The sequence below is a fragment of the Gopherus evgoodei genome, chromosome 13, assembly GCF_007399415.2.
Source record: "Gopherus evgoodei ecotype Sinaloan lineage chromosome 13, rGopEvg1_v1.p, whole genome shotgun sequence".
Taxonomy (NCBI): Eukaryota; Metazoa; Chordata; order Testudines; family Testudinidae; genus Gopherus; species Gopherus evgoodei.
Genome location: NC_044334.1, coordinates 21,386,545 through 21,412,816, shown reverse-complemented (window position 1 = coordinate 21,412,816; position 26,272 = coordinate 21,386,545). Strand labels below are relative to the sequence as shown.

At 44.9% G+C, this 26,272-nt stretch overlaps 1 protein-coding gene across 2 annotated transcripts in view; it reads left to right on the top strand.

The window, feature by feature from the left end:
- The window catches only part of LOC115661140 (sodium/glucose cotransporter 1-like), a 60,936-nt gene that overhangs the window by 5,355 nt on the left and 29,309 nt on the right, over positions 1–26,272 (top strand). The window contains exons 1-5 of one of the 2 annotated variants that reach the window (XM_030583348.1): positions 3,900–3,925; positions 10,438–10,509; positions 18,822–18,926; positions 22,117–22,176; positions 22,532–22,636. In XM_030583348.1, coding sequence (XP_030439208.1) covers positions 10,441–10,509; positions 18,822–18,926; positions 22,117–22,176; positions 22,532–22,636 — 339 coding nt within the window. In that variant the 5' untranslated portion in view covers positions 3,900–3,925; positions 10,438–10,440. Of the gene's footprint in view, positions 1–3,899; positions 3,926–10,437; positions 10,510–18,821; positions 18,927–22,116; positions 22,177–22,531; positions 22,637–26,272 lie in introns of those variants that run through there. The other variant, XM_030583347.1, reaches the window with a different exon arrangement.

The window sequence follows — 26,272 nt, the reverse complement described above, 5'->3', positions numbered from 1 at the left end:
TCAAAGCCAGTCCGCCGCTTGTTCAGGGAAAGCCCCTGGTGGGCCATGCCTTTTTGTTTACCTGCCGCATCCGCAGGTTCTGCCGATCGCTGTTCCAATTGGCCGCGGTTCGCCACTCCAGGCCAATGGGGGCTGCAGGCAGGGTGGCCAGCACATCCCTCAGCCCGTGCCACTTCCCGCAGCCTCTTGGCCTGGAGCAGCAAACTGCGGCCAGTGGGAGCCGCAGTCGGCCGAACCTGCGGACACGGCAGATAAACAAAACGGCCCGGCCCGCCAGGGGCTTTACCTGAACAAGCAGCACACTGGCTTTGAGAGCCACTGCTGTATACAATCTATAGAGAATGATCCGACTTCCATTAAAATAAATGGAAAGTCTCTTTGACTTAAAGGAAGTTGAAATGGGCCCATAAGAAGGAATGTAGGATTTTCCATGGTGAATCCAATTACTGGTCACTCAAGTCTGGTGTCCTGCTTTCAGCAGAGCAGACGTGGGCAAACTATGACCTGGAGGCCACATCTGGCCTGCGGGACCATCCTGCCCGGCCCCTCAGCTCCCAGCCGGGGAGCCTAGTCACCGGTTCCTCCCTGGCTGTCTCCCCTCCTCCACAGCCACACTGCCGCGCTCTGGTCCGCTGCTCCCACTGGGCAGCATGGGAAATGCGGCTGGCTCTGGCCGGGTGTCGTGGTTGCGAGCCCCTGCTAGTGGTAAGGGGGTGGGGAGCAGGGGGGTTGGGGGGCAGTCAGGGAGGAGGGGGCAGTTGGATGGGATGGAGGTTCTGGGGGGTCTGTCAGGGGATGGGGAGCAGGGAGGGTTGGGAGTGGGAGTCCCAGGGGGCCTGTTAGGGGGCGGGGATGTGGATAGGGGTCGGGGATGTGGATAGGGGTCGGGAGGGAAGTCAGTACAGGGAGCAGGGGGATTGGATAAGGGGGTGGGATCCCGGGGGGCAGTTAGGGGCAGGGGGTCCTGCGAGGGGGTGGTCAGGGGATGAGGAGCAAAGGGCAGTTGGATAGGGGGTGGGAGTCCCGGGGGGGCTGTCAGATGGCGGGGGTGTGGATAGGGGTCAGGGCATAGGGAGCAGGAGGGTTGGATGGGGGCAGGGGTCCTGGGAGGGAATGGTTAGGGGACAAGGACCAGGGGGATTGGATGGGTTGGGATTCTGAGGGGGGCAGTCAGGGAGTAGGAAGTGGGAGGGGGTGGATAGGGGGCAGGGGCCAGGCTGTTTGGAGAGGCACAGCCTTTCGTACCCAGCCCTCCATCCAGTTGCACAACCCTGATATGGCCCTCGGTCCAAAAAGTTTGCTCACCCCTGCAGTAGAGCCTAGTTTTGGAGCTGGTATTTCAGGAAGATGAAAATGTCCAGTAATGGACCTAGCTAATTGTGAATGCCCTGTTCAGGAGTGTGGGGAGGAAGTCTCTTTCCTGCCCCCTGCTAAGAAGCTCCCACTTTGCAGCATGAACTTTATTTGCTCCTGTCTTTGCATACATAAATGCAAACGTTGTTGTTGGTCAGATTTTTTTTTTTTAAACCAGCTAGTACTTGAGTGTCAGATCACCTGCAGCAGTGAATTCCACAGGCTGACTTTGTCTGTACTGTGTGTGTAAGGCTGTGCAGTGCAGACATTCTGCTGAGTACGCCTCTGTGGGATTCCATTTGAACTGCTGGTATGAGGATATGGAGGCACAAGTATTGTGATTACCTCACAGCCAGTCTTTTCCTGACACTCTGTAATGAGTCTCTCAGTTACATCTGTACCTGACAAGGAGAAAGCAGAACCAAACCAATACAGCCGCCACAGGTAAAGATGTGAATTGTGTGACTATTAATTCTTGGGGTCTGAGTCTCTCCTGTCTTTGCATGTTGTGGAATCATCTAGACCTGGCCAAAGTGTGTGCAGTGGGTGTAAAGCAGAAGTCTACAGTCATTTATACCAATAGTAGCATCTTATAGTCTCTTTAGTGACAGTTTGCACAGGGGTGGATGACAATTCAGTGGGAAAGGCAGTGGAGAATCAGGCCCAGCAACCTCCTATTTTCTTTTGTCAGAGTTGTGGCTACACGAGCTGAAACAGGAATTCAATTCATGAATTAAGAATGAGTGAAAATGAAACAATTCATGTTACAGCCTACCTTAGACAAACTGTTGCCTGGTGAGTAGGCTTAGTAAATAAGACCACTTTCTCTGGAGCAGACAACAAGAGAGGTTGTGTTTACAAAATGTTGTAGAATTGTGGGTGCTCACCAGCTTTTAGGATTATTTTTTCCCTACTGGATTTAAAACTAGGAATTTCACAACCTGTTTATAGAACAAACTGAGGTCTCTGCTGAAGAAGAGATGGGGACAGCAACTTGTCAATTTGTAGGTGTTTAAATTGCATTGCAGTGTCTAGATGAGAAAGATGGAGTTCTTCTTTTACACTATAATTTCAGATTAATGGTTCTTTCAGATGATCTCTTAGATATAGACACTCTCTCCTGTTTAGCTACTAATTACAGGAAAAAAGGCTAACTGTCGTAGAACAATTATACCTTGGAAAGGGTTCCAAGCACTATTGAAAATCTGGAGTAATTCCACTAGTCAATGATGTATAACCAGTATAAGATCACAATCAAGTCCATTGTGCTGTGTATGTACTGCTTAGGATAAATGCCATGAGGCAATCAGTTTTTGGCAGGCAGCCTACTGAACTGTAAATGAATTGTGATTGCGTGGGGCAAAGTGGGGGTAGAGACAATACTTTTTCAAATACCCCCAGAGCCCTGAAATTCTTGTACCTGTGCCCATGGGTGGTGGGTAGGCTGGGGGAGGCTAGCCGCCAGTGCCAGGAGGGTGGGTAGCACACAGCCGCAGCCCTCCCCCAGCCCGGGAGTGCCAGGATGGTGGGTGGTGCAACTGGAACCAGCACTGGGGGACTAGAGCTGCATGCAGAGTGTGAAGCAGGAGGTGGGGCTGGGGGCGGAGTGTGGGCAGGGCCATGCCTGGCTGTTTGGGGAGGTACAGCCTCCCCCAGCCAATGGCTCCTGCCTGTGCCTGTTGCCTACATTTCCTGCACTCCTCTGATCACGGCTGTGATACCCACCTCCTGCTCAATCAGAGATGATCACAGGAATCTCCAGAGGAAATTTCCCTTTTAATGGTTTGTTTCTGACTGATTTAGAAACTGAGTCACAACCTGCCCCACATCTGAGTTCTCTTTTGCATCAAGTCATTTTGTTTGGTTTAATTTTGAAGCCCAAGAAAGAATAAATAACTGGAGATGGGACCGGACCTAAGCACTGCTGAACTTTGGTGCCATTGGCATCTGGAATTAGAACTTGATAATTGGTGACAGTGGGTAGAGCAAAACCCCTAGTTCTGAACAGTCTGAACTGTCTTCACTTCTGGGATGTTGATGTCTGAATCTCAACTTTATTCGTAGATTCCAAGGCCATAAGGGACCACTGTGATTATTTAGTCTGACCTGGATAACACAGGCCATAGAACTCCCCACAGACCCTTTTAAGATCTTTAGGAAAAACATCCAGTCTTGATTTAAAAATTGCCAGTTATGGAGAATCCACCACAACCCTTGGTAAATTGTACCAATGGTTAATTTCCGTCTTTCCAGTCTGAATTTGTCTTGTTTCATCTTCTAGCCATTGGATCACATTCTGTCTTTCTCTGAGAGATTGAAGAGACTATTATTAACTATTTGTTCTCCGTGTAGGTACTTATAAATGGTTATCAAGTCAACTCTTAATCTGGTATTTGTTAAGCTAAATAAATGGATCACCTTGAGTCTACCACTATAAGGTCACTTAGTCCTTTAATTGTCGTCATGGCTCTTCTCTGAACCCTCTCCAATTGATCAACATCCTTCTTGAATTGTGGGCCCCAGAACTGGATGCAGTATTCCAGGAATGGTCACATCGGTGCCAAATAGAGAGGTAAAGTAACTTCTCTATTTCTGCTTGAGGTTTCTATGTTTATGCGTACGAGGTTTGCATTAGCCCTTCTGGTCACAGTGTCGCACTGGAAGCTCACACTCAGCTTATTATCCACTACTACCCCCAAATCTTTTTCAGAGTGACTTCTTCCCAGGAGAGAGTCTCCCATCCTTTAAGTACTGCCTACGTTCTTTGTTCCTAGAATGTGTAGATTTACCTGTAGTCGTATTTAAATGCATATTGTTTGCTTGTGCCCAGTTTACCAAGTGATCCAGATCTCTATGCGTGACCTGTCCTCTTCATTATTTATCATTCCTCCAATTTGAGTCTTTTACAAACTTTATCAATGATGGTTTTATGTTTCCTTCTAGGTCATTGATTAAAATGTTAAATAGCATAGGACCAAAAACGGATCCCTGTGGGATTTTGCTGGAAACACATCTGCTTGATGATGATTCCTCATTACAGTAACATTTTGAGATCTATCAGTTAGCCAGTTTCTCATACATTTAATATGTGTCATGTTAATTTTATATTCTAGATTTTAATAAAAATGTGGTTGATATCAAGTCAAATGCCTACAGAAGTCTAAGTATATTACATCAGTGGTTCTCAACCAGGGGTACACAGAGGTCTTCCAGGGGGCATATCAACTCATCTAGATACTTGCCTAGTTTTACAACAGGCTACATAAAAAACACTAGTGAAATCAGTACAAACTAAAATTTCATACAGATAGTGACTTATTTATACTGCTCTGTGTACTGTACACTGAAATATAAGTACATTATTTATATTCCAGTTGATTTATTTTATAATTGTATGGTAAAAATGAGAAAGCAAACACTTTTTCAGTATTACTGTGCTGTGATACTTTTGTATTTTTATGTCTGATTTTGTATACAAATAGATTTTAAGTGAGATGAAACTTCAGGGTATAAAAGACAAATGAGACTCCTAAAAGGGGTATAGTAAGTCTGGAAAGTTTGAGAGCCATTGTATTATATTAACACTGTTACCTTTATCCACCAAACTTGTAATCGCAGGTAAAAAATCAAGTTAATTTGATAGGATCTGTTTTCCATAAACCAATATTGATTAGCATTAATTATATTATCCACCTCTAATTCTTTATTAATTGGGTACCATATCAGTCACTCATTATCTTGCTAAGGATTGATTGTTAGATTGATTGGCCTACGATGACTTGGCCATCCAGTTTGTCCCTTTTAAATATTGGTGCAGCTTTAGCTTTCTACCAGTCTTCTGGAACTTCCGCAGGGTTCCAAGACTTTTCAAAATCAACATTAACGGTCCAGCAAGTTCCTTAGCCAGTTCTTTATGGTTCAGACACATCTGTAAATATTTAGCTGTAAGAGATCAAAGTGACTTGTTCCCAGAAATCCTGGGCTGTACCTCCATTATATATTCCTGCTGGAATGAGGGACAGCGTAGCAGGAGTGTCAGCTCAGAGAACCGTGGTGTTTCCCTAACTGTCAGGTCACTCTTCCTTTGGTGTTGGTAAGCATCCTGTTCTTAAGGAAATAATTCATTCCATGACCAGATTTACTGCTGAAAAAATATCCACAAACAGGGAGGTGCATACGCCGAGTATGTTATGTCCACGCCACTCCTTCTACAGCTCACTGCTTCTCAGACGCCTGCTCTTGGGCTACAACTGCAGTGAGCACCTTCTGCAGCGGATGTGAACTGGGGACTTCCTTTGCCTATGAAAACTGCAACAGTTGTATTTGGGGAGCAGTTTTTTGGTGGGAATCACAGCTCAAGAAAAAGCACCGGCTTCAACTTGCACCCCATAGGAAATAAGTGAATCTGAAGTTAAATATTAAACAAAACGGCAGGGGATAACGGGTCTATTGTTATCTCAAGTCTGCAAAAGGCGATATAAGGATAAGAGAAGGAAGGGAGCCGAAGAAGCAAGCAGGATGGACTCCTCCACAAAAATCAATAACGCTGCAGACATCTTGGTCATAGTCATCTATTTCTTGGTAACCCTGGCAGTGGGAATATGGGTACGTCTGGATTTTTCTTTCTTAATGAAAATGTAGTTTATTGGGTTCTAGGAAAATGGCTTTGTAAATTAAAATGTATAAATTGCCTGCTGCTTTATTGGGGGGTGGATTAAGAAGTGGCAGGATGGAGATTATGTTGGGATTCACTGGGGAAGTAGGACCTGGTATGAAGCCTGGCTTGGGGGTGAAGAGGATGAGATTGTGGTGGAGGATAACATAGATGGGGCTTGGAGTGAGGGTGAAGGAGGGATATCTGTAGTATTGAAGGGACTATAGGAGATGGTTGATGGATGGAGATTGTCCCTGCCTGCAGGTATATGGGATCTTGGGGAGCAATTACAACACAGGTGGGGTGCAAAATAAACTTTATTAAGAAAATGCAAAAACAGGGAAAATTTAATAGTGAGGGGTATGGGGTTTGTTAAGGTAGGCAATTGGGGAGGGAGTTCTTTTAGTATAGTATAGGGGGTTTCAATAGTGGGGTACAATACAGTGAGGTACAATACAGTTGGTAACCAACTAACACTGAAGTATAAATGTAACAGGTAGCTAACAATTTCTAGGTAAAGGGTGTGTCACAGCAGCATATAACCAACTAACAGTTATGGGTAAAATGTGTTAAATAACCAACAACTCTAGGTAAAAATGTGTCACAGTGGTGTAAATATAAAATGTGAGGTGTGTGAGAGAGAAAAAGGGTAACCAATGGGGTTTTATGCTAGACTTCAGTAATACAATTGAGGTTTGGCAGCAGTAGGAGCGGGGTGAACACGTGGGGGAAGGGATTAAAAGAGAGAGAGAGAGAGAGAAAGGCAGTGGTAGAGGAATGAGGTTAGGGGATGGGGGAAGAGGAGCACGTGGTGGAGCAGAAACCAAAGATAGAGGCGCTACAGAGGGAGATTTAAACTCAGGGAGACACAGAGAGCAGACAGGCTGCAAGTTTAAACAGCAGAGAGACTGCAATGAGTGACTGGGGAGCTCGGGGGGGGGGGGTTGGGGCAGTGGGAAGACAAATTCAAATAGTAAAAACCTTATCTATCCCCTAACTTTATCAAACTTATATAAAATGACAAGCAGCTACAGAATACAACCAGGCAATGATTTTCTAAACTTATCTTAACCAACAATTAGGCAACACAACAAATATCACAGAAACTTACAAGCTCTACAATCTTAACAAACTATGACTTATTAAATTAAAAAAAAAACAAGACCTATGGTGCACCTTATGCTATGGGGAGGTTACAGAGGGCAGAGTGGTATGTATCCAGGACCCAGCTCCCAAGGAAGCCAAGGGATGGTGGCTACAGCGGTGGATACAGCTGAAAGCAGAGAGCCCCAAGGCAAAGCCCACAGGAGCAGAGCTTAGCAGTGGCAAAGAGCCCTGTAGTTTAAGAGAGGTTTTAAGACACAGACCAAGGTTTAGCTTGAGTCTGTGTGCTGGGGAAACAGAGCCAGCAGCTAAAATAATAAAATAAAAGTATAGAAAGTTTTACAGAGGGATTCTTACCAGTCCCCAAGGCAGCAGCAAAGGCAGAAGCAGCAGCAACATCAGAAGAGGCAAGGAGGGTTCGGTACAGTCTCAATAATCAGGAGATCTCTCAGGTAGCAATTCGTTCTTCGTGGGGGGGGGGTTCAAAAACGGGGGTACGCTCAAAAATAAAACGAGAGCGGAGAAAGGACCCCCCAGAACCCCTGGCTGATCAGACCAGGCAGCAATGCAGGAACCTTTCTGAGGTGTGTTTCAAAAATGTCTGGTTTTAAAGGCAAACTTGGGCAGTTTCCCACCAGTAATCCTGATAGGCTCCCTCTGTCACAGGGGAGGGGGCACAGGGGAAAAACTGAAGGTAAGCCCAGAGACATGCCTGGACATAGTCCTGTGCAATAGGTGACTCAAGAACACATGAGACTATGACTCATGCCCAGGATCTTAAAACCACAAAAGGCCTTGCAGCTCTGGACATTGCCTACCCTACACCAAGCCCAGGTTCAACGAGGTGATAACAGGACTAACCCTTTGAAAAGGGCAGTGGTCCCACTTAGCATGCAGCACAAGTGGCCATCCCTTTGAGAAGGGCAATGGCTCTTGTTAAACAACTTAAGGGGCCCTCCCTTTGAGAAGGGCAGTGGCCCTGGTAAACAACTTAACAGCCAGGGAAGGGCGGCCACAGGAGAACAGAAAACAAAATGGAGTCTGGGGAAACAAAATGGAATAGGGGAATAGCTGTAACAGACAGAGATCAGGATAATGGTGAAGTGCAGTTTTTAGCAGAATAGAGGTGAGGACCTGGTGAAGAACAGAGGAGGGGTGGAGGTGGAAATGGGATGGTAATGGTGGTGGATGGTTAGGGACAGGGTGCTGGAGCAGAGGCAACCACAATGGAAATTCATGATGACGTAGGAATTGGAGTGAAGTGCGAGAGGTGGGGTAAATGGGGATTGCAGTGGGGTTGATTGTGGTAGGAAGGAGGGTGAGTACTGGACTGAGCTGTAAGCAGTTCAAAGGAAAAGGACAGATAGTATTTGTACTAATGCTACCTTAGTGGAAAACACTTGTGTGTCACTAGATCAAAGAGCTGATATCCCTTTCAGGAACAGAGTCTGTATTCTATCAGAAGAGACATCAGAGACTGTCCCTGGGGAAAATTCTGCTAGTCTCTTGAGGAAAGAGCCAGCAGTTAACAGAATGAGTCAGGGAAACCTGCCCCTCAGTGACCTGTGCACTCCCCTGAAATAACCCAGGAGTCCGTGCCATAGAACATAGAAGGCATCTGCAGACAAAATCTTCCACACTAGCAGCCTGACAGAGTTTTGAGAAGTGATTAACTTTTGATACTAATGAACTAGTTAATGTTTGCTCAGCACTTTGAAGATGTGAAGTACCTGCACCTGTACCAGACAGTCTATTTATTCCCCCCACCACCTCCCACAGAAACAAAACACAATTGAGGGCCCATACCTTTCATGAGAGCACTGCTTCTTCTTAGTGCACCCTGGGGCGTAAGCAACCTCAAAGGACCAGGGAAGAATGGGGAGGAGGCAGGACCAGGAGTCTTCCCCCCCACCAAAAGCCCACTCGAGCAGCCAAGCTGCTCATTGACTCAGAAGGGTGCAGAATGCTCTCCTGTAAGGAGTGTTGTGGCAGAAATGCCTCCATTGCATCTTGGGGAGCTCTGGGAGGGAACCAGGCTTATGCCTTAAAGGTACAATCTGACCTGAAGTATGGTTATTGTAATTTGTTATTGATTGTAATTCTTTGTAATATAAATTTCTGGGTCAGAAGAGGGCTGGTAGGTGGCATGTCAGGCACTGGAGCATTGAAGTTTCTACTTGTTTAGAATAGTTGCTAAGAAGCTTAATATTAAATGTGTCTCTCCACCAATGTTGTCCTTTTCCATTAGACAAATATTGATTCAACTATTGTGTGTAGTGAAACATGTCCCTGTTTGTTCATTTTCTTGCATCTATATTAGGGTTTGCATTCTGGCTCACTTTTGCTCATGCCCTCTCTGGGCCTGATCCAAAGGAATGGGAATCCCATGGTCTGCAAAGGGTTTTGTGTCAGAAAAATGTGAGGGAAACTTCCCATAAAGTCACTCCTGACATATAAAATGAGAGCGAGGAAAGTAATTCTTAACTGCTACTCTGTGGAAGTGAAGAAAGGCTAATAAGTGCAGGTATCTTGATGAGCTTATCAGAACAGGAAAGATTAAATTGCCATGCAGTAGATTCCTGCAGGGAAACACTGGAGCATGCTAGTATTGAGTAAGAAAGCTAGGTATGGCAGCTCTAGTACATGGACATAAAACTCGCTACATCAGCAGTTTTGAGGCCTGCTCACCTCAAGGAGTGCTCCTATGAGTGACAGTTTGCAGGCAAGGCCTTTGGTTAGTGATGCATTTCTTGTATTTTATTTATAGTTCATTGCATTTTAACATGTGCGCTGTTTAGATTTGGGTTTTGCAGGCTTCATGTAATGGAAGTTGAACCAATAAAGCTTCAATGGTTAACGGGTGGCTCAAGGCACCGGCACATCAAGCACATGCCTGGGGCGGCAAGCCACGGGGGGCTGTGGGAGTGGCAGTCAGGTAGCCTTCGGTGATATGCCTGCGGGAGGTCCACTGGTCCTGTGGTTTCGGTGGCAATTCAGCGGTGGGTATGCAGAAGGCGCGTGACAGGCAGATCCCCCCAAGGCATGCCATCGAATCCGTGTGACCGGGGCAGACCTCCTGCAGAAATGCCACCAAAGGCTGCCTGACTGCCTTGAGTCAACAAAAAACATAGAGGCACCCCTGATGGTTAATTTATAGATTGATATAAGAATCATTGCTCAGTCATTGTCAGGTCATGCTACTCCCTTCAAAATCTTTCTTGGCATTATATTGGTTCCTCTTTCTCATTGATGCCCTGGTTGTTTATGCCATCGGGCATAGTTTGCTTGTTAGAGCTGAAAATTTTAACCAGTCATTCTTTTTCCAGGCCATGTTCTTGTCTAACCGAGGGACAGTGGGAGGATTCTTCCTGGCTGGACGTAAAATGGTGTGGTGGCCGGTGAGTTCGTATTATACGCTGTGTGTATGTGTGTGTGTGTGCGCGTGCGCATGCATACGTGTGCTTTTAGTCCACATGTAACGTTTGGCTGCACATCACTTTCACTATTTATTGAATGTTTTGTACTTACTACCTCTCTGGACCCTAATGTTTTTGGTCGAGGGCCTGGCTCATGTGAGGTGATTGCTGTTAGGTACAAGGTACAGGGAGGAATTGATTTGTAGGGGTGCTGTATTGCCTTCACTGTGGCCGTGCAATCTAGTCCTTTGCTGTAACATTGCAATTAGAGAACCCTGGAATGATCATAATAAATTACTGATAACAAATCAGAGTTTACATTTATAATAATAGTACCAAGCACTTATACAGCACATTTCAGCTGTAGCTCCAAAACCACTTTGTAGAGGAGGTAAGTGTCATTGTCCCTGTTTTAAGATGGGGAAAGTGATTCACAGACAGGTGATTTACAGGCCCTCCTGAGATCCCTTCCAACTCTGATATTTTATGATTCTATGAGGTGCAGTGACTTGCCCAACGTCACCCAGCAGGCCAGTAGCAAGGGCTGAGACTAGGATCCAAGTCTCCTGTGTTAGTCCAGTGCTCTCTGCATTAGGTCACAATCTCTCTATTGAATGAGACTTCCTGGCAAAGGAGAAATCTTTCGAAATAAATGTGGCTCTGTGACTGAACGCATCCATGTATTCACACCTTACACACCACTGTAATAATCTTTATACAAAATACGCCTTGTGAGCTATCATCTGAAAACGAATAATTTGTTGGCCAATAATATCATGATGAAATATATGTAACAATGCTGTATGTAAAGTTATGAACATAGGCTGAAATTATGGCTGAAATGTGTTTACCAGACAAGTCTGGGGAGGGAGGTAAACCTGTTTCTCAGAGACAAGCTGAAGCCTTTAGCCAGGTGTGATCAAAGTTGATTGGCAATCACCAGTTGAGTGGCCATCCTTTGGCAGCATTTTAACAAACAGGGAACCTCTTTCACCATAAGACTTCATGCATCCGTCTCCACGGCTTGAAGGAACTTTATTTCAGCAAAATGCATTTCTGAGGGTGACTGGGCTATAAAAATGGAGTGCAAAACGCCCCAGGTCCTCTTGCTTTCTTTTCTCCCTCTCTGTCTGTCTGTCTCTTTCACCCAAGAATTCAGAGGAATCAGCCTTTGGACTTTGTGAGAGATCCTGACTTTAAAATTTGGTCAGCGATGTTGCTGGGAACATGTGGGAAGGATTTTACCTTGAACCAAGTCTAGTTTAAGTGTAGTCATTAGAAAGTGTTTTATGACTTTTTAATACCTTGTACTTGTGCTCACGTAAAACCTGTCTCTTTGTAGTTAAATAAACTATATTTATTCTTTAATCAAAACCAATCCAGTGTTGTGTTTAAACTGAATTGTTTGATAGCTCCAATTAAAGCAGCAAACTGTTGTACATTGGCTCCTTACAGGGCAATGGACCTCTAATACGTGACTGTCCAGGAGAGGGCTGAGCAGTGCAGAATGCTTGTGTTTTGGGGAAAATTCAGACCTGGGAGTGTGTTGGGATCACCTTGCAAGTAGTAACCAAGGCTGCTGGAAGCTAGAGTGTGGCTCATGTGTAGCTGGAAGGCTGCAGCTATAAAAAGACATCGGGGTGTGACGTGCATGCTATTTGGCTGTTCATGAGGGGCCAGGTTGAGAGCTACAGCAGCAAAGCATAGTGAGGCACCTAAGGTTGCAGAGCAGGTGGTGATGCAACCTCTCACTAGTCTGGATTACATCCCAGATTGTGATAGATGCGTTTTCTGAATGTCACTAATATGGTACTTTCGTGACCATCGTTGCAGTTCATCTTGGAAGGAAAACTTTAATGATTGGTTATAAAACCTACCCCTGATCTTGAAGTTGGACCCATGTGACAGGACCTTTGCACTTGAGTGGGATTTGATGCAGGGCTCTGTCCACACGGATACAATTGCAGGTTTGGGGCCTTACAGAACTAAATAAATATTTACTGACTGTAGGAATTTTCAGAACAGCTTTCAAAAATTCCTGCTCAGTGTCTCCATTCAGTGTTGCCTGAATTGGGGCAGGATTGGAATTTCCATTTTCATGTTAGAGCATTTTCTTTCCAAGCAGGAGGAGGATTTCATGAGTAGATTAGGATTGAGAACATTCAGCTACTAATAGAAACCATTGGGAAACTGAGAATCTCAGAGTTATTTTAAGGCAAATTTGGTTTTGTTTAATCAACGGAGTGACTCTGCTGTGAAACTGGATAACAAACACAATGGTGAATCAGGACCTCTGCCTGCCTGCCTGACTAAATGCACTAGGCCTGATTCTCTGCTGCTTTGCGCTTCATTTAGTTCTTTATACCTATGAATAGTGAGTGTAAAACACTATCATCTTGTACAGGTGCAAATAATGGCTCAAGGTGCAAGGCAGTGGGGAATCCGGCCCAGTGTCTACAACACAAAAACACCATGGGTCAGACCCTCAGCCCTGGGTAAGCCTCTTTGCACTGTTCTAAAGCCACAAAGGGGACTTGAAGCTTCCGTAAAGGGGCAGCTGGGAATTCCCCAACACAGGGGAGTTGCCCAGGGACATAAAGCAGTGTAGCCAGCTTTACATTGCCTAAACCTCTTGTCCATGTAGAGGCATATCAGAGGCCAGAGGGGATGATCCTGTACTGCCAAAATTGTCTCTAGGATTAACTAACATTTGCTTAAAACCATCTTTGCCTCCTCCCTGTGAGCTCCTTCACTTTGTGACCTAACAGGAAATCTCTTCCTCTCCACCCTTGGCAACACCTGGTAAGATAAAAGCAAAAGGCATGGCGAGCGCTCAAATCCCTAGTTAAACACTTACATTAACAATACTGTTCTGGAGGGCTACTCTGAACAAGGGAATGTGAGATTCTGGAAAACCCTTTCCCTGGTTTTAGTCTGGGCCGTCCTCAGGCCTCCCAGTGCAAATAGATATGGCAGGAGCAGGGATAAAATATAAAAAGGCCAAAAAGAGTAAAAATACCAGCTTGATGCTGTGCCAACTAATGCAATATGTAAAGTGTTAGAGAAATGCTACTTCTGATTTCACCCTGGGGCAGCGCCATGTGTGATTATAACCTGGGAATGTTCCAGGGAAACCTGGGTGAGTTTCCCAAGTCTGTAGATGGGGATGTTGCTTTATAAATGGACTCTTCCCATCATAGTATATTTCTTCCTTTTGACTTCGACTTATTGAGACTTGACTGCACGATTCATTGCTTTCTGCTATAGAGAATAAAAGAAAATGTAATTCCAAAAACCTGTTTTAGAAATAAAATTTCCATTGGCTTAGTTTCAATCCTCACTTGTCATGCTGTTCCCTGCTATACCAAGCAGCCATGGGGTATAGGCTGGGGATTAAGAAAAGAAAAGCGGATGGTGTGTTTTCCCTGTTCTTTGTTGAATGAAACGGAATGTTCCCTTTTTTTTTTGCTAGTTGGAGGGGTGAGGAGTTCAGCCAGATAATTGGAGGCAGTGTATTGTCTTAGGTATCCCTGCCCCTGGAAATTTCCACTACATGCATCTGACGAAGTGGGTATTCACCCACGAAAGCTCATGCTCCAAAACGTCTGTTAGTCTATAAGGTGCCACAGGATTCTTTGCTGCTTTTGTATTAATTTATGGGCTGGACAACAGTAAATGAGTAACACCCAGCAGTCAAAGAAGGAAGAGAATTGGGATATATAGATAATCTTTAACTTCAGTTTAATGCAGTCATGTTTCGCTGTTGACCACTGAGTAGGTTTCTTTGATCATTTTGTGTGTGAAGGATTATTTTATAAAGTTCTTCCTGTTTGTTAATTCAGCAGTTCTGTAGGCAGGTTATAGGAGGTGGACAGTGGGGATAAATATTTTGCTTCTGTCCCTAGAAGTAGTGAACTGAGGTAGAAACATTTTTAGTTGTAGGCCAGGTTGAAACCACCACTGTTCAAGGTAAAAAGAACAACCAGACATGCAACCAAAGTGAAACTTTGATAGGAAAGGAAAAGTGCAGTAAATCAAACTCCTAATGACTCTGCCAAAACCCTCTAATGGGACTAGTAGTGGGATGCCTTCCCAGGACTGTAGGCATTGGGTCTGGTGCCCGCATATTTGATGATGGGGAAGCTAAAGTATCAGGCTGGCTTGCTAAGCAACTAGCAGAAGCTGTGCTGCTTTCCAAGCCAACACGTGCATATGAAGTCCCAGCAAGATACCTAAAAAATTATTGGATATGCAAGGATTGAGGATGTAAGTACACATCTACCCTGATATAACGCTGTCCTCGGGAGCCAAAAAATCTTACCATGTTATTGGTGAAACCGCATTATATTGAACTTGCTTTGATCTACCGGAGTGCACACCCCTCCCCGCCCCCACCCCGGAGCACAGCTTTATCACGTTGTATCCGAATTCGTGTTATATCGGGTCACGTTATATCGGGGTAGAGGTGTAATTGCATAGCACCAAGTGGGGAAGGAGGGACCCAGGTGATTCTACAATATAACAAAGCCTATGCTGCTTGAGAAATGCATGTCCATCTCTCCTGGTTAAAGGATTGTGTGGCATTTTAAAATTACCTGAAGATAAGAATGCAAAATGAAGATCTTGCAGAGAACTTAGGGCAGCAGAATAGCAAACCTGCTCTCCTTTCTCAAGGCAGCTGAGTCTTGATAGATGCATGATAAGGCTTTACAGAGACACTAAGCAATATGCAAGTTGGACTGGTTAAGGGTGGGAAGAGCTGTGGATTTGCAGAATACACTTTTGTGTCCCAAAATAATGAAGTTAAAAACATTTCCAGTGTCATCCCACAAGGGTGAAGTCCCTACCTAAAGAGGTGGATCAGTGGCATGAATAGTGCACTGTAGGGGCTGGGGATTGTTTCTGTTACTTTGCTAGGCAAAGTGTAGGATTTCCAGGTTCCTTAGGAGGCCTGTGGGGCAGCAAGCACCAGGACTTCTGGGCAGCAGAAAGCCAATGAAAATAGTAAGGCGAATAGATTAATGAATAATGTGTCAAATATACAGTAACTTTCATATAACTGCAGCCTGACGGTTCTTTCCTGACTAGTGAGCCCCTGTCAACAATTGACCTGTCAGAGGATTTTAAAGTAACCTTTTCCTTCTCTCTCTTTCAACAGTCTTTCTTCCCTTTCCCTCATCTTTCTTCTCCTCTCTTCCACTATAGCTTTCACTCTTTCATTCACTGAACAGTTGACCCCATCCCTTTCAAACCCTCATGCCCCCTTCTAGTTCCACTATATTCTTTCTGAAATGCAGTCAGTGCTAACTGGTGGCGGGAGCTACTTTTGCTCTGAAATTCCCTCCTCGGAGAAGCAGGCTTAGCAAGTGTACCCTCAGGGCCCCACATCCTATGCATGCTCTGTGTTTGTCAGGTCTGTCCAGAGGAGAAGAAAACCCCACCCCACCCAGTTTGTCATACCTCTAACAGCATGAGCATAAGGGGAGATCATTAATGGCCAGATCCCTGAAAATTGTAATGCTGACCGTGTCATGAAGGGACAGCCTTCCGGTAACATGGAGTTTCTTGGAAAATAGGCCAGAATCCTTTAGTTTATGTGGGGATATGTTACAGCACCCACTTACTCTGATTGATGAGATTCTGTGCCCAGCCCTGTCTGGGACAATCCAAAGTTTAAGGCCTAGTTTCTCTATCTTGCGTCTGTGATACATCTAGAAGAAGGCTGAGATTTATCAAAGTATCCTAAGGGCATTAAGCACTTTGTAGATCCCAGCACGAAAAGTTAAGCAGAATTCCCTGGATATTTGCATTATGTAGATACACTGGTTTAATTAAAACATAGTAACTGCCATACATGCTGCCAGCCATCAGCTAGCCTCTTCCACATAACTTTTTCTTGCTACAAATTACTAAAGTATTGGAGTAAATTTCTTTTCACTGTTCTGAATTCAAAGATCTGTCCCTATGTACATACATGTAATTACTGAAAAAGATTTTGGTTTTAGATTGCATTTGTAACTAGTGTATACTGATCTTATGATCGTCTTGTACAGAGTCTTTCCTCTGTCAGAAAGACAAACAGAAGCAGAAAGTAATAGACCCATATATTGGCATTGCTTTGTCCTGAACTGGGAATAATGACTGTTGTGTTAATGGAAATGTTTTGCTAACTGCATTGGTTTTTGTTTGGTTTTGTATTTTTCTTTACAAAAATATACACAGACAATACAATACTGCCATGTGTAAAGCTGGGAATGTTACTCTCTGGTGTTGTATTAATTTAGATGGAATATATGAGCCCCAAAAGAGTCATCCATCCATCCGTCCATCTTTATACAGTTTAAACAAGGTTTTGTGTTTGCTATACAGAGACCTCAGGCTGCCTAGTACCCTAGCAAACACACCATTAAACCTATGTTTAACCTATTATTAAAGATACAGAAAAAGAAGGAAAAACCTTTAAAGCATTTGAAATGTAAAATATTAAGTAAGGCTCTCATTTTAAAACATCCCTTGTTCCTTTTCCCTTCAGCTGGAGAGAGCTTTTAGAAAGAAACCCCCCTTGCCTGACAGTCTCTTAGATAGCATTAAAGATAGTAATAACTGTCTCTTGCGGCGGGGAAAGAGGGGAAGTTAGCTGAGATGGGCTGGAGTTGTTGTTTAAAGTCCAGTCCCATTTCCTAGAAGACAAAACAAGACAAACACACCCAAAAATGGGAGAGGAAAAATTAGCAAAGATAGAAAATACAGTTTCTGTCTTTGGCGTTGACTTTCACTTGCAACCTCGCTACTGGAAACAAACAGGCACAGCGCACGACATATCAGCCCCTTTGAGACCTGGCAAACTTGTATTAGCATCAGGCTGGTTTGGGCATTGGTTTTAGCTGCCTCTTCTTGGTCAAAGGCTCACAGTGGTGTGCAGCAACAGTGACAGTGGTGAGCAGAGGCATCACTCACCCATCCCACGAGCCTTGGGGCAGGAGGTGAACCTGCCTGAACACAGCCCTGGACTCTGGGACTTTGCTGCCCTCAGCTGACAAATATAAGTGGGGTGCAGCAGAGGGAAAAAGGGAGCGGTTTGTTAAATAGGTGTTTGTTCATTGAACTTTCATACCACAAGGTGGGAAGTTGAGGCAAAAGTCTACTGCTCAAGAGAATGTGGGGCCAGTGCTTACTTTTGGTTAGCATAATTTTGAGTGATTGTTGTGGTGTTTTCCCAGATTAATGCTCTATTTCATCTCCTCTTAATAAAGTTTTCTTTTGTTATACTCAGACTTGGTGCTTGCAACTGGGGAAGTATTACTTCCTAGAGGCTCCCAGGGGGGTGGTAGTATATTGTTTTCCAAGATTTCTGGATGGGGGCTCAAGCTGGTTCTGTTTTATAATGTTAAGGGGAAGCTCCTCTAGATATTGAACCTGTCCCTTTTTGCTGCCGCCACCACCCGGTAGAAGGATTACATAGATATGATCTGCCTTTTGTGAATCTCTGTCTTATTTTTAATCCAGCACTAATTTCCTTTTTTCCTTCAGTCCGTACATATCAGCAGTTCCTGTTTCTCCCCATTACTCAGTCTGTGGGATCAATACAGGATGTTACAGGTTTTAGAGATACCAACATTCCTTGTATGCACACTTGTTACTCACAGGTACTGCACCCTTGGGTCAGTAGCTGGACCTATCATAGCAGCTTCCAGAGTCCCATTCAGGTAACCTATTGTCCCCTTGATGGAAGCAAACCAAGTGCAAAAAGGGTGTTTCCCACTGAGGATACAAGGCAGCCGTAAGGCTTGTGGATCTTTCGCCCAATGAGATGTATCTTATTTTCCTGACGGGGCATGAATTAGCCTCTTGTCCTTGGAGCAGCTTAGATGTGTGACATCAGCCTTTTGCGCTAGCTGCCCGGACCTCTGGCCAAGATCATTGGCTGCTCATTCTGCAATACATCACCCACATGTTAGTTGGAAATGTTCTCCAAAGAGTTGAAATTCTATATGGGCGGAGGCCATGTGCTCACCTTAGTTGGAGGAGGGAGTATTATCATTCACCAGTGTCCCCTCTGGATGAGTTAATATGTGATATCCTGCTCAGTCCTCCTTGCCTGTGGGGGGATGATGGCTGCAATGTTGGGTTTTAAGAGGGGAAATCAGGCACTCAGGTCCCATAGTGATGGCAGACAGGAAGTCTCAAAACACCAAATAAGCCCTTTTTTTTTTTTTGGTCACAAATACAGCTCTTATTTTAGCCAGGGCCTGAGTCCAGGATCTATGACCCAAGTCTGTTCTCTCTCTTTCCAGATTGGTGCTTCTCTGTTTGCCAGCAACATTGGCAGTGGGCACTTTGTGGGCTTGGCAGGCACAGGAGCAGCTGCAGGAATCGCCATTGCAGGATTTGAGTGGAACGTGAGTGGTACACGTTTACATAAAATTGTAACCTGGGGGGTATCCAAGGAGATCAGGTGAGCCTACATTGTCTAAAAATCCAACACACTCTAATGCTGTCAGAGCCCTCACCCAGCAGCACCTGCCTCCCTCAGGGCTGGTGACTGGCAGAACCACCCATCACAAGAACACTTCGTGTCGATTCCCATTCCCCCAGCCTCTCTCCCCACTCCCACCTGCAGCCCAGTCAATGGGAGAAGAAAAGGCCATTACTATATTAGGAAACCAGTTTCCACAAAGGTTTTCTCTCTCTCTCTCTCTCTCTCTCTCTCTCTCTCTCTCTCTCTCTCTCAATCTCAATATATTGGTGATTTCCTCCATTCTATCCTTGTCCTTTGATTGCTTTTCAAATACTTATAAACAACATCTCCAGATATCAGGGGGAAAGGACAGCTTTTCTCATCTCATCTGTATCATTTTTGCTGAGAGCTTGCATTGCAGAAGTGGGACTAGGGGGAAAGGCGTATTTTGCTTTCCTCCAGGCAGTGAGGGATTTAGGGTTGCCTTCACCCCCTACTTGTCCTCTCATTTCCCCCTCACTAAGGGACGGCAGCAAAGGAGTGCAGAGATTTCCTCCTAATGCACCATCAGTGCTGGTCTGTTCTCAGTCTGCTGGGGACAGACCCCTGTCTTATAACCAAACACCTCACTTGATTAAAAGTACTACGACTACTGCCTGGAGTGTGGCAGAAGAACTGTAAAGGTTGGGAAAGGATCAGGGGGAGAGAGCTGAGATGAAAGGTAACGTGCCCCCTCTCCTCAGTGAATTTTAACCTGTAGCCCTTCATGGATTCAGCAACAAAGCTCATGTATATGTGGTCGGGAGGAGATGCAGGAGTTGGGGAACAGCCCCTTTATGCTGTATTTCCCCTTTCAGGTCAGCCAGTCTGAAGGTGCAGTTTGCATCACGTTACCGCTGCCCTGAACAGCACTAGCTTCTCCACCATCAGTACTCCTTGGAGGGGAATTGGGACATAGCCACTAGGAGGTCAATTCCTGCAGCATGGAGTCTGGAGCCAGACTGCTCTTTACCTGGTGCTCCAGAAAGATCTGGTCATGAGAGAACTTTAATGAGCCAAGAGCCTTGGGATCTAACTCTTCCCTTGGATCCTCAGCCTCTGGAATAATAGTGGCCATGCCCCTGGCTGTTGCACTTCACAAAGGAGTTTATGCAACACCACAAATGATCTTGGAGGTTTGGTGTTTCCCTGTAATCTGGTTTGAATCATCAATGGAAGCATGTGGCCCTTAGGTTTATTTAAAATAGAAGTGTGTGGGTATGAAATAAGCCCCATATAGATTGCAACTTCTTTGTGCATTGAGAGAAGTAGACGATCACTTAGAGACATGCACACATTGGAATCAGTTAGTTTAAACTCTCATTTTTTATTATTCTCTGATGATGCTGAAACAAATCCAGGCTCCACACTAAGGTTACTTGGAACTTTATGACATCTGAAGGGATAGAACCAGGATCCTCTTTCAGGATCCTCTGCCATGTGAGCTAAAGAGGTCTCCATTAGCTGGTAGCAGTATGCAGCCTAAGACACACATTTGAGAGGTTTTGATTAAGTACGGTAGGGTGAGGACAGTGGTGTACTTGTTCACGCATGCACACAGAAGTCAGCTAGTTAGCTCATTACAATATGAACAACACAATGGAACTGATAAACATGCTAATATACATGGGAAAATGCTGCTTGTGGATGCACACTGACTCTGTTAGCAAGAGAGAGAACTAGACCCGATTCTGCTCTCACTTATACTGCCTTTGTGTCAGTGTAATTCCCTTGACTTCAGTGGAGTTACTCTTGATGTACATGGGTGGACGTGAGAGCAGCATGGTGCCCAGTATCTCTGGCATGTCCTATGCTTGATCTATGAGCAGAACTCCAGAGAGGCGATAAAGAATTAGCCTGTGGGTGAGAGATCTAGAGTGCAGTTCTGAGAGCAGAATTTAGCTCTATTTGTTTTAATGTGCACAAGTCTGCATAAAACAAATCGCTAACATTTAAGTAAGAAAAATGGATGCATGATCTACAATAAAATATCTGATGCAGAATATACAGTATGTAGTATAGCAGAGCTACCATACTTTATAGTATATAGTCCCAAATATGAAAGTATTATATGTCTTATAATGTATAAGGGCAACCTTATAACTACTCCCAAGGCACTGCAGAAGGCAGGTCAGTGGGCTAGTCTGGTGGGTGACATGGGTATGGCAGTAAGCTCTGCTGTCCAACACCTTGGAGTAGCAGAGCTAGTCACAAGTGAGACTTGTTCATAACACACTTGGATTTGTTAGTGGAATGTTTCCTGTGCCGGTGGCTGCCTGGAGACTGGATGGAGGGGCTAGTAAAGGGGGCGGTGGTGGCATCCCTAGACTTTCTTAACATTTCCCAGTGGTAGCAATGGTGAATCTGCCAACACAGAGAGGTTTCTGTGGGCTTCTGGTGTTTAAAACACCATGTTATCTAGATCTGCTCTGGGCACGCCTAATGAAACAGTGGTTTAAGCACCTGTGCCCGGCGCACACTAATGCTCTGGTAGTTGTTACTACTAGTGGAGCTGCTGTGGGATAGTGCAACCGAAGGAAATTTTAAGACCAGTGTTAGACACACTACAAATGTATTTCTCCGTGGACAGACATGGGAAAATGCTGAAGCAATGTTCTCTTTGATACTTCAGTAAGTCTGCTGCAGTGGGGGACTCTTCCTCAGATGCTTCTATTGGACACCTGGGGTGAAATCCTAGTTCCAGTCAAGTCAAAGTCAAAACTACCATTGACTTCAGTAAGGCTGGGACTTCACCCCTGGAGTTCCAACTGTAAGGTGCCAGACACATTTGGAGGTATACTTATCTCATAGAACTGGAAGGGACCTTGAAAGGTCATCAAGTCCAGTCCCCTGACTTCACAGCAGGACCAAGTACTGTCCGTGACAGATTTTTGCCCCAAATCCCTAAATGGCCCCCTCAAGGATTGAACTCATAACTCTGGGCTTAGCAGGCCAATGCTCAAACCAGAAAGAATGAGGCGAGGGGTGCCTGCACTGGCCACTGTTTTACTCACTGCAGCCAGGTACATGGCCTTGGAAAGTGCTGGTGAAAGGACCAGAGGCTAATTCAGCTGTTCTTTCCTTGGTTACAGGCCCTGATAATTGTATTTGCTCTTGGCTGGTTGTTTGTACCCATCTACATCAGGGCTGGGGTAAGTACAAACACTAGGTTATGCCTTTTATTGTTCCCAGTTTTAATCTTTCTTATTCAGCCGACTGCGTTTGTGAATCTAGCACCATCACAAAACCATTCTCAGTGGGAGGAGAGACCTGAATGTGACAGGGACTTGACTCAAGTTATTCCTGTATGTATTTAAACAAGGAGGTCTCTGTGTCTCTGAGATCCTGACATGAGGAGCATTTTACAGAGTGTCTTTCTGTGCTTCTTGGAGGCCATCTACATTTCTAGTGCATTTATCAGTGTGGTATCTGGATGGAAGAGCCTCTGCCCCCTATGGTAGTTGTCTTTTGCTCATAGTGTGAATTCTTCTCCCTCTCCTTCTGCAGGTGGTGACGATGCCAGAGTATCTCAAGAAGCGCTTTGGTGGCCAACGGATTCAGATGTATCTGTCAGTCCTTTCTCTGCTCCTCTATATTTTCACCAAGATCTCGGTGAGTTAAGCTTTTCCAGTTCCTCTATTCTAAGTGATGTTCCTATCTGTATTATTATTTTATGCTCACATAAAATCTCTCTATGTGTGTAGTTCACTTCTCTCATTTGTTGCCTGAACTCTATTTAGGTAGGTAAAAATCTGTTTCCATGTTGTCACTCTTCCGTCTAGCAGTGCTGACCATCCAAATCAGCTCTACAGCTCTGTGTGTCTGTACCTGTTGGATTATACCAGGAGACTCTTTCTCTAGATGATGGTTATGATTTAGCTTTCTTTTTCCAGGATTTTGTTTCCATGTGTGCTCCCCTCTGGAACAGGTCAGGCTGGCTGGAGCCTTGTACTATATACTGTATGCGCCATCTCAGGTGTCAGTGACAGAAACTGAAGAGAATGTCCTAAACTATCAGAATTTTAGTACCCAGTTCTCTGCCTTTGTTCCCCAAAGGCAACAATTGCTGCTTCTTACCCAGGAACATTCAACCCACCCCATTTTCAGCATTTTATTTTAGAGCCTTCTTTCTAAAGTCTCCCATTCTGACTCCTGGGCCAAATTCTCCTGGTACAGAGTATGAGTAACTCTCTTTAGCTCTAGTGGAAGAAAAGGAGCCTTGGGCTTTCAAGGAATGGGTTTTTGTTCCCACACATCCTTCCGTCGGTATCCTCAGCCAAACATGCAACCTGTTAGTACTAATGAAGGCAGTGCGAGAAAAGAGAGGAAGGCAGTGGGGCGAAGAGAGATGGGGTTGGCAAATAAAGGAGTGGGAAAGTGCAAGGGGAGGAAGGGAGGGACGAGGAATGAGCCTATCTGTGGATCAGTTTGAGCTATGAACTGTGGCTAACAAGGACATTGCAGTAGCAAAGGAAGTTGTGATTTTCTGCCCCCTTTTGAAATCATGTTTCCAGCCAAGTCCACAGGTCAGGCAGACCTGGCTCTGTTGTTTTCCTGCAGTTGCTATGGAAGGTTACTCTTTGCTCTCTGCATCAGAGCTGAGTGATAATAGTCCAATGTAACCTAAAAGAGCTGGCCTTTTGCTCTCATTCTCACACTCTTACAATAATTGATTCTTACCAAGGTTGCAAATTAAATAGGCTGGGTCTATGGCAAACCCCCAAGTTGGCTTTTTGGTGTTTTCATTTCGTTAGCATTTATTTCTGTGAGGAGCTGTCAACATAACTGTTGTGTTTTATATGTAGCTGTAATTGGAAATGTTGCATCCATTTAATTGGGCATGGTTTTGTGAGCACATAGGTGTAGGGCTCCAAGCATCCCTTACGTATGACGCTGTTAGCTGTATTTTGTAAAGTTTTATGGGACTTATGTTAAGAGAAGATGATAAAGAATTACTAGTAGGTAGATTTTTATATTGCTTATAGATAAGGCTAAGTTCTTGTCATGGATATTTGTAGTAAAAGTCATGGACAGGTCATGAGCAATAAATAAAAATTCATGGCAGCCCATGACTGTCCCTGACTCATGAAGAATATTCCTGACAAAAGGGGTAGGTGGGTTCAGCACTCACTGCTGCTGGGGCTCCTGGGTCCCCCACCGCTGCGGTGGGCGGGACCTCAGGGGTCTCCCTGCCTGTGGGGCTGGGCTGCTGCAGGGTCCCCTCGTCCCCGGGGCAGCTGGGAACTGCAGGGTCCCCCAGCTGGTGGCCATGGTTGGGCAGCTGCAGGGGGTCCCTGCCCGCCGCCATTGGGCAGCTATGGGGTCCCGCCACCGCTGGGCAGCTGCAGGCCCCTCCCTCCCCCCTGCCACGGCTAAGATGCAGCAGGGTCCGCCAGCTGCCCAGCCAGCAGACAACGGGAACTCCCGGGGGACCCCGCAGTTGCTCAGCCATGGCGGGCAGCAGGGACTCTCTGCAGCTGCTCAGCTGGGGCATCTGCAGGGTCCGCCTGCCACAGCAGGGCAGCTGCAGGGTCCTTCCACCAGGGCGGGGCTGGGATCGGGGGGGGGAGGGGCTCGCTGGGAACTCCAGCCCTGGGGCAGAAAATGTCACAGAGGTCAATGGAAGTCACGGATTCCACGACTTCCGTGGTCTCTGTGACATAATCGTAGCCTTACTTATAGAGTGAAAATATGGTTGAGTGTGACCTGGTTTCATAACCTATTTTTAAAGTTGTTTTTTATTCCTGTGATTCTCTAATGAAGTTGTAACTGAAATGAAAAGAAAGGGCTTATACAATGGAAATGTATGAGGAGACAGGATTCCAAATGTGATATTAACATATGATTGGACAATGAACAAGACATTCCAAACCACAAAGGACAAAATGAAATAGTTGGTTAAAAACATGTTGTTAAGCAGGTTAAAAATTGAAATGTAGGGTATAATGGAATATGACATTTGTCTTTGATTGGATAATCATAGTAACAAAACTAAACAATGTGAAGAAAGAACCAAGAAGAAATAACTGATAGAATTGTAAAATAAATTGGACCAGTGAAGCTGACAGACACTGGACCCTGGATTAGTGAGTTTCCTCTTTGTATTGTGCTGGTTAATCCTAGATGTCTTAAGCTTTGTTTAATAAACCAACTGATCTTATTATTTGATGGCTATAATCAAACAGAAGCCATTATTACAATTTGGCACTCCAGATATTGCACATCAGTTGTAGTATCAATTTGGGCTAATTAAGACAGGGTTGTGGCCTAATCATCCTGAGGTCCCTTCCAACCCTCATATTCTATGATTCTATGAAAGCAGTGGCAGTGCAGAAATTGTAACTCTAACTGCTTACAGGCCTAAGTGCATCTCGAAACACACCCAGCATGCCTGTCAGCAGGGCACCTTCTGGGGGCAGAAAATTAATTACTTAATAAGATATAATACATTACTGATAATGAAACACTAAAACTGCGACACGTCAGAGCACTGGAGTATAAAGAAAGATATATCAGCTGACAGGTCACTACTTCTTTATAAAGGACTCCATATTTCAGAACGTGGGGGTGGTTCACTTGCATTAGATATAATTTATGTAGCTGATCCCTGGATTTATGTATATTTGAGGTATTTCCAGACTGAAATGGACTGGAAAGTTAAAGGTTAAGACATAAAAGTTACAGCCATGGAATATCTACTGATGGCATGTATGGCTCAGTTGTAAAGTTTAGAAGATGAGGGAACAGAATAAGAAATTGAAACATCAGATGGAAAAGCAACCTTAATATGTCCCTAGTTCATACCTTGGAAAAGCCTAAAAAGGAAGTCCAAACATGACAGGGAGGAGGTGAGAGAGGGAAGCAGGGGTTACTGTGGCAGGCAGAGAACCTTAAAAGTGCCTGCAGAGTGGTTGAAGAACTGTTCATCACAGCATATCAAGGCACTCTGGTTGATCCTAATAAGTATAGACCAGAACAAGATGGTCCACAAGAATAGCTTTGGGTATTAAGAGGGCAAATGGCAGCAGCTGGTCTTGGGGTTACCCCTCTGAACCTTCTTATCTGGGCCTGCCTGAGGAGGATGACTGGGAAGTTTATTACCAGGAATGTGATTTGAAATGTGATGGCTCAGGGTTACACAAAAGCCCTAAGTTAGCGTTGTTTGTGGCAGCTGGTGAAGGTAAGAAAAAGAAGGGATAGAAAACAGGTTCTCCGGGAGGAAGGCTAATATCAGAGCTGGTACCTGCT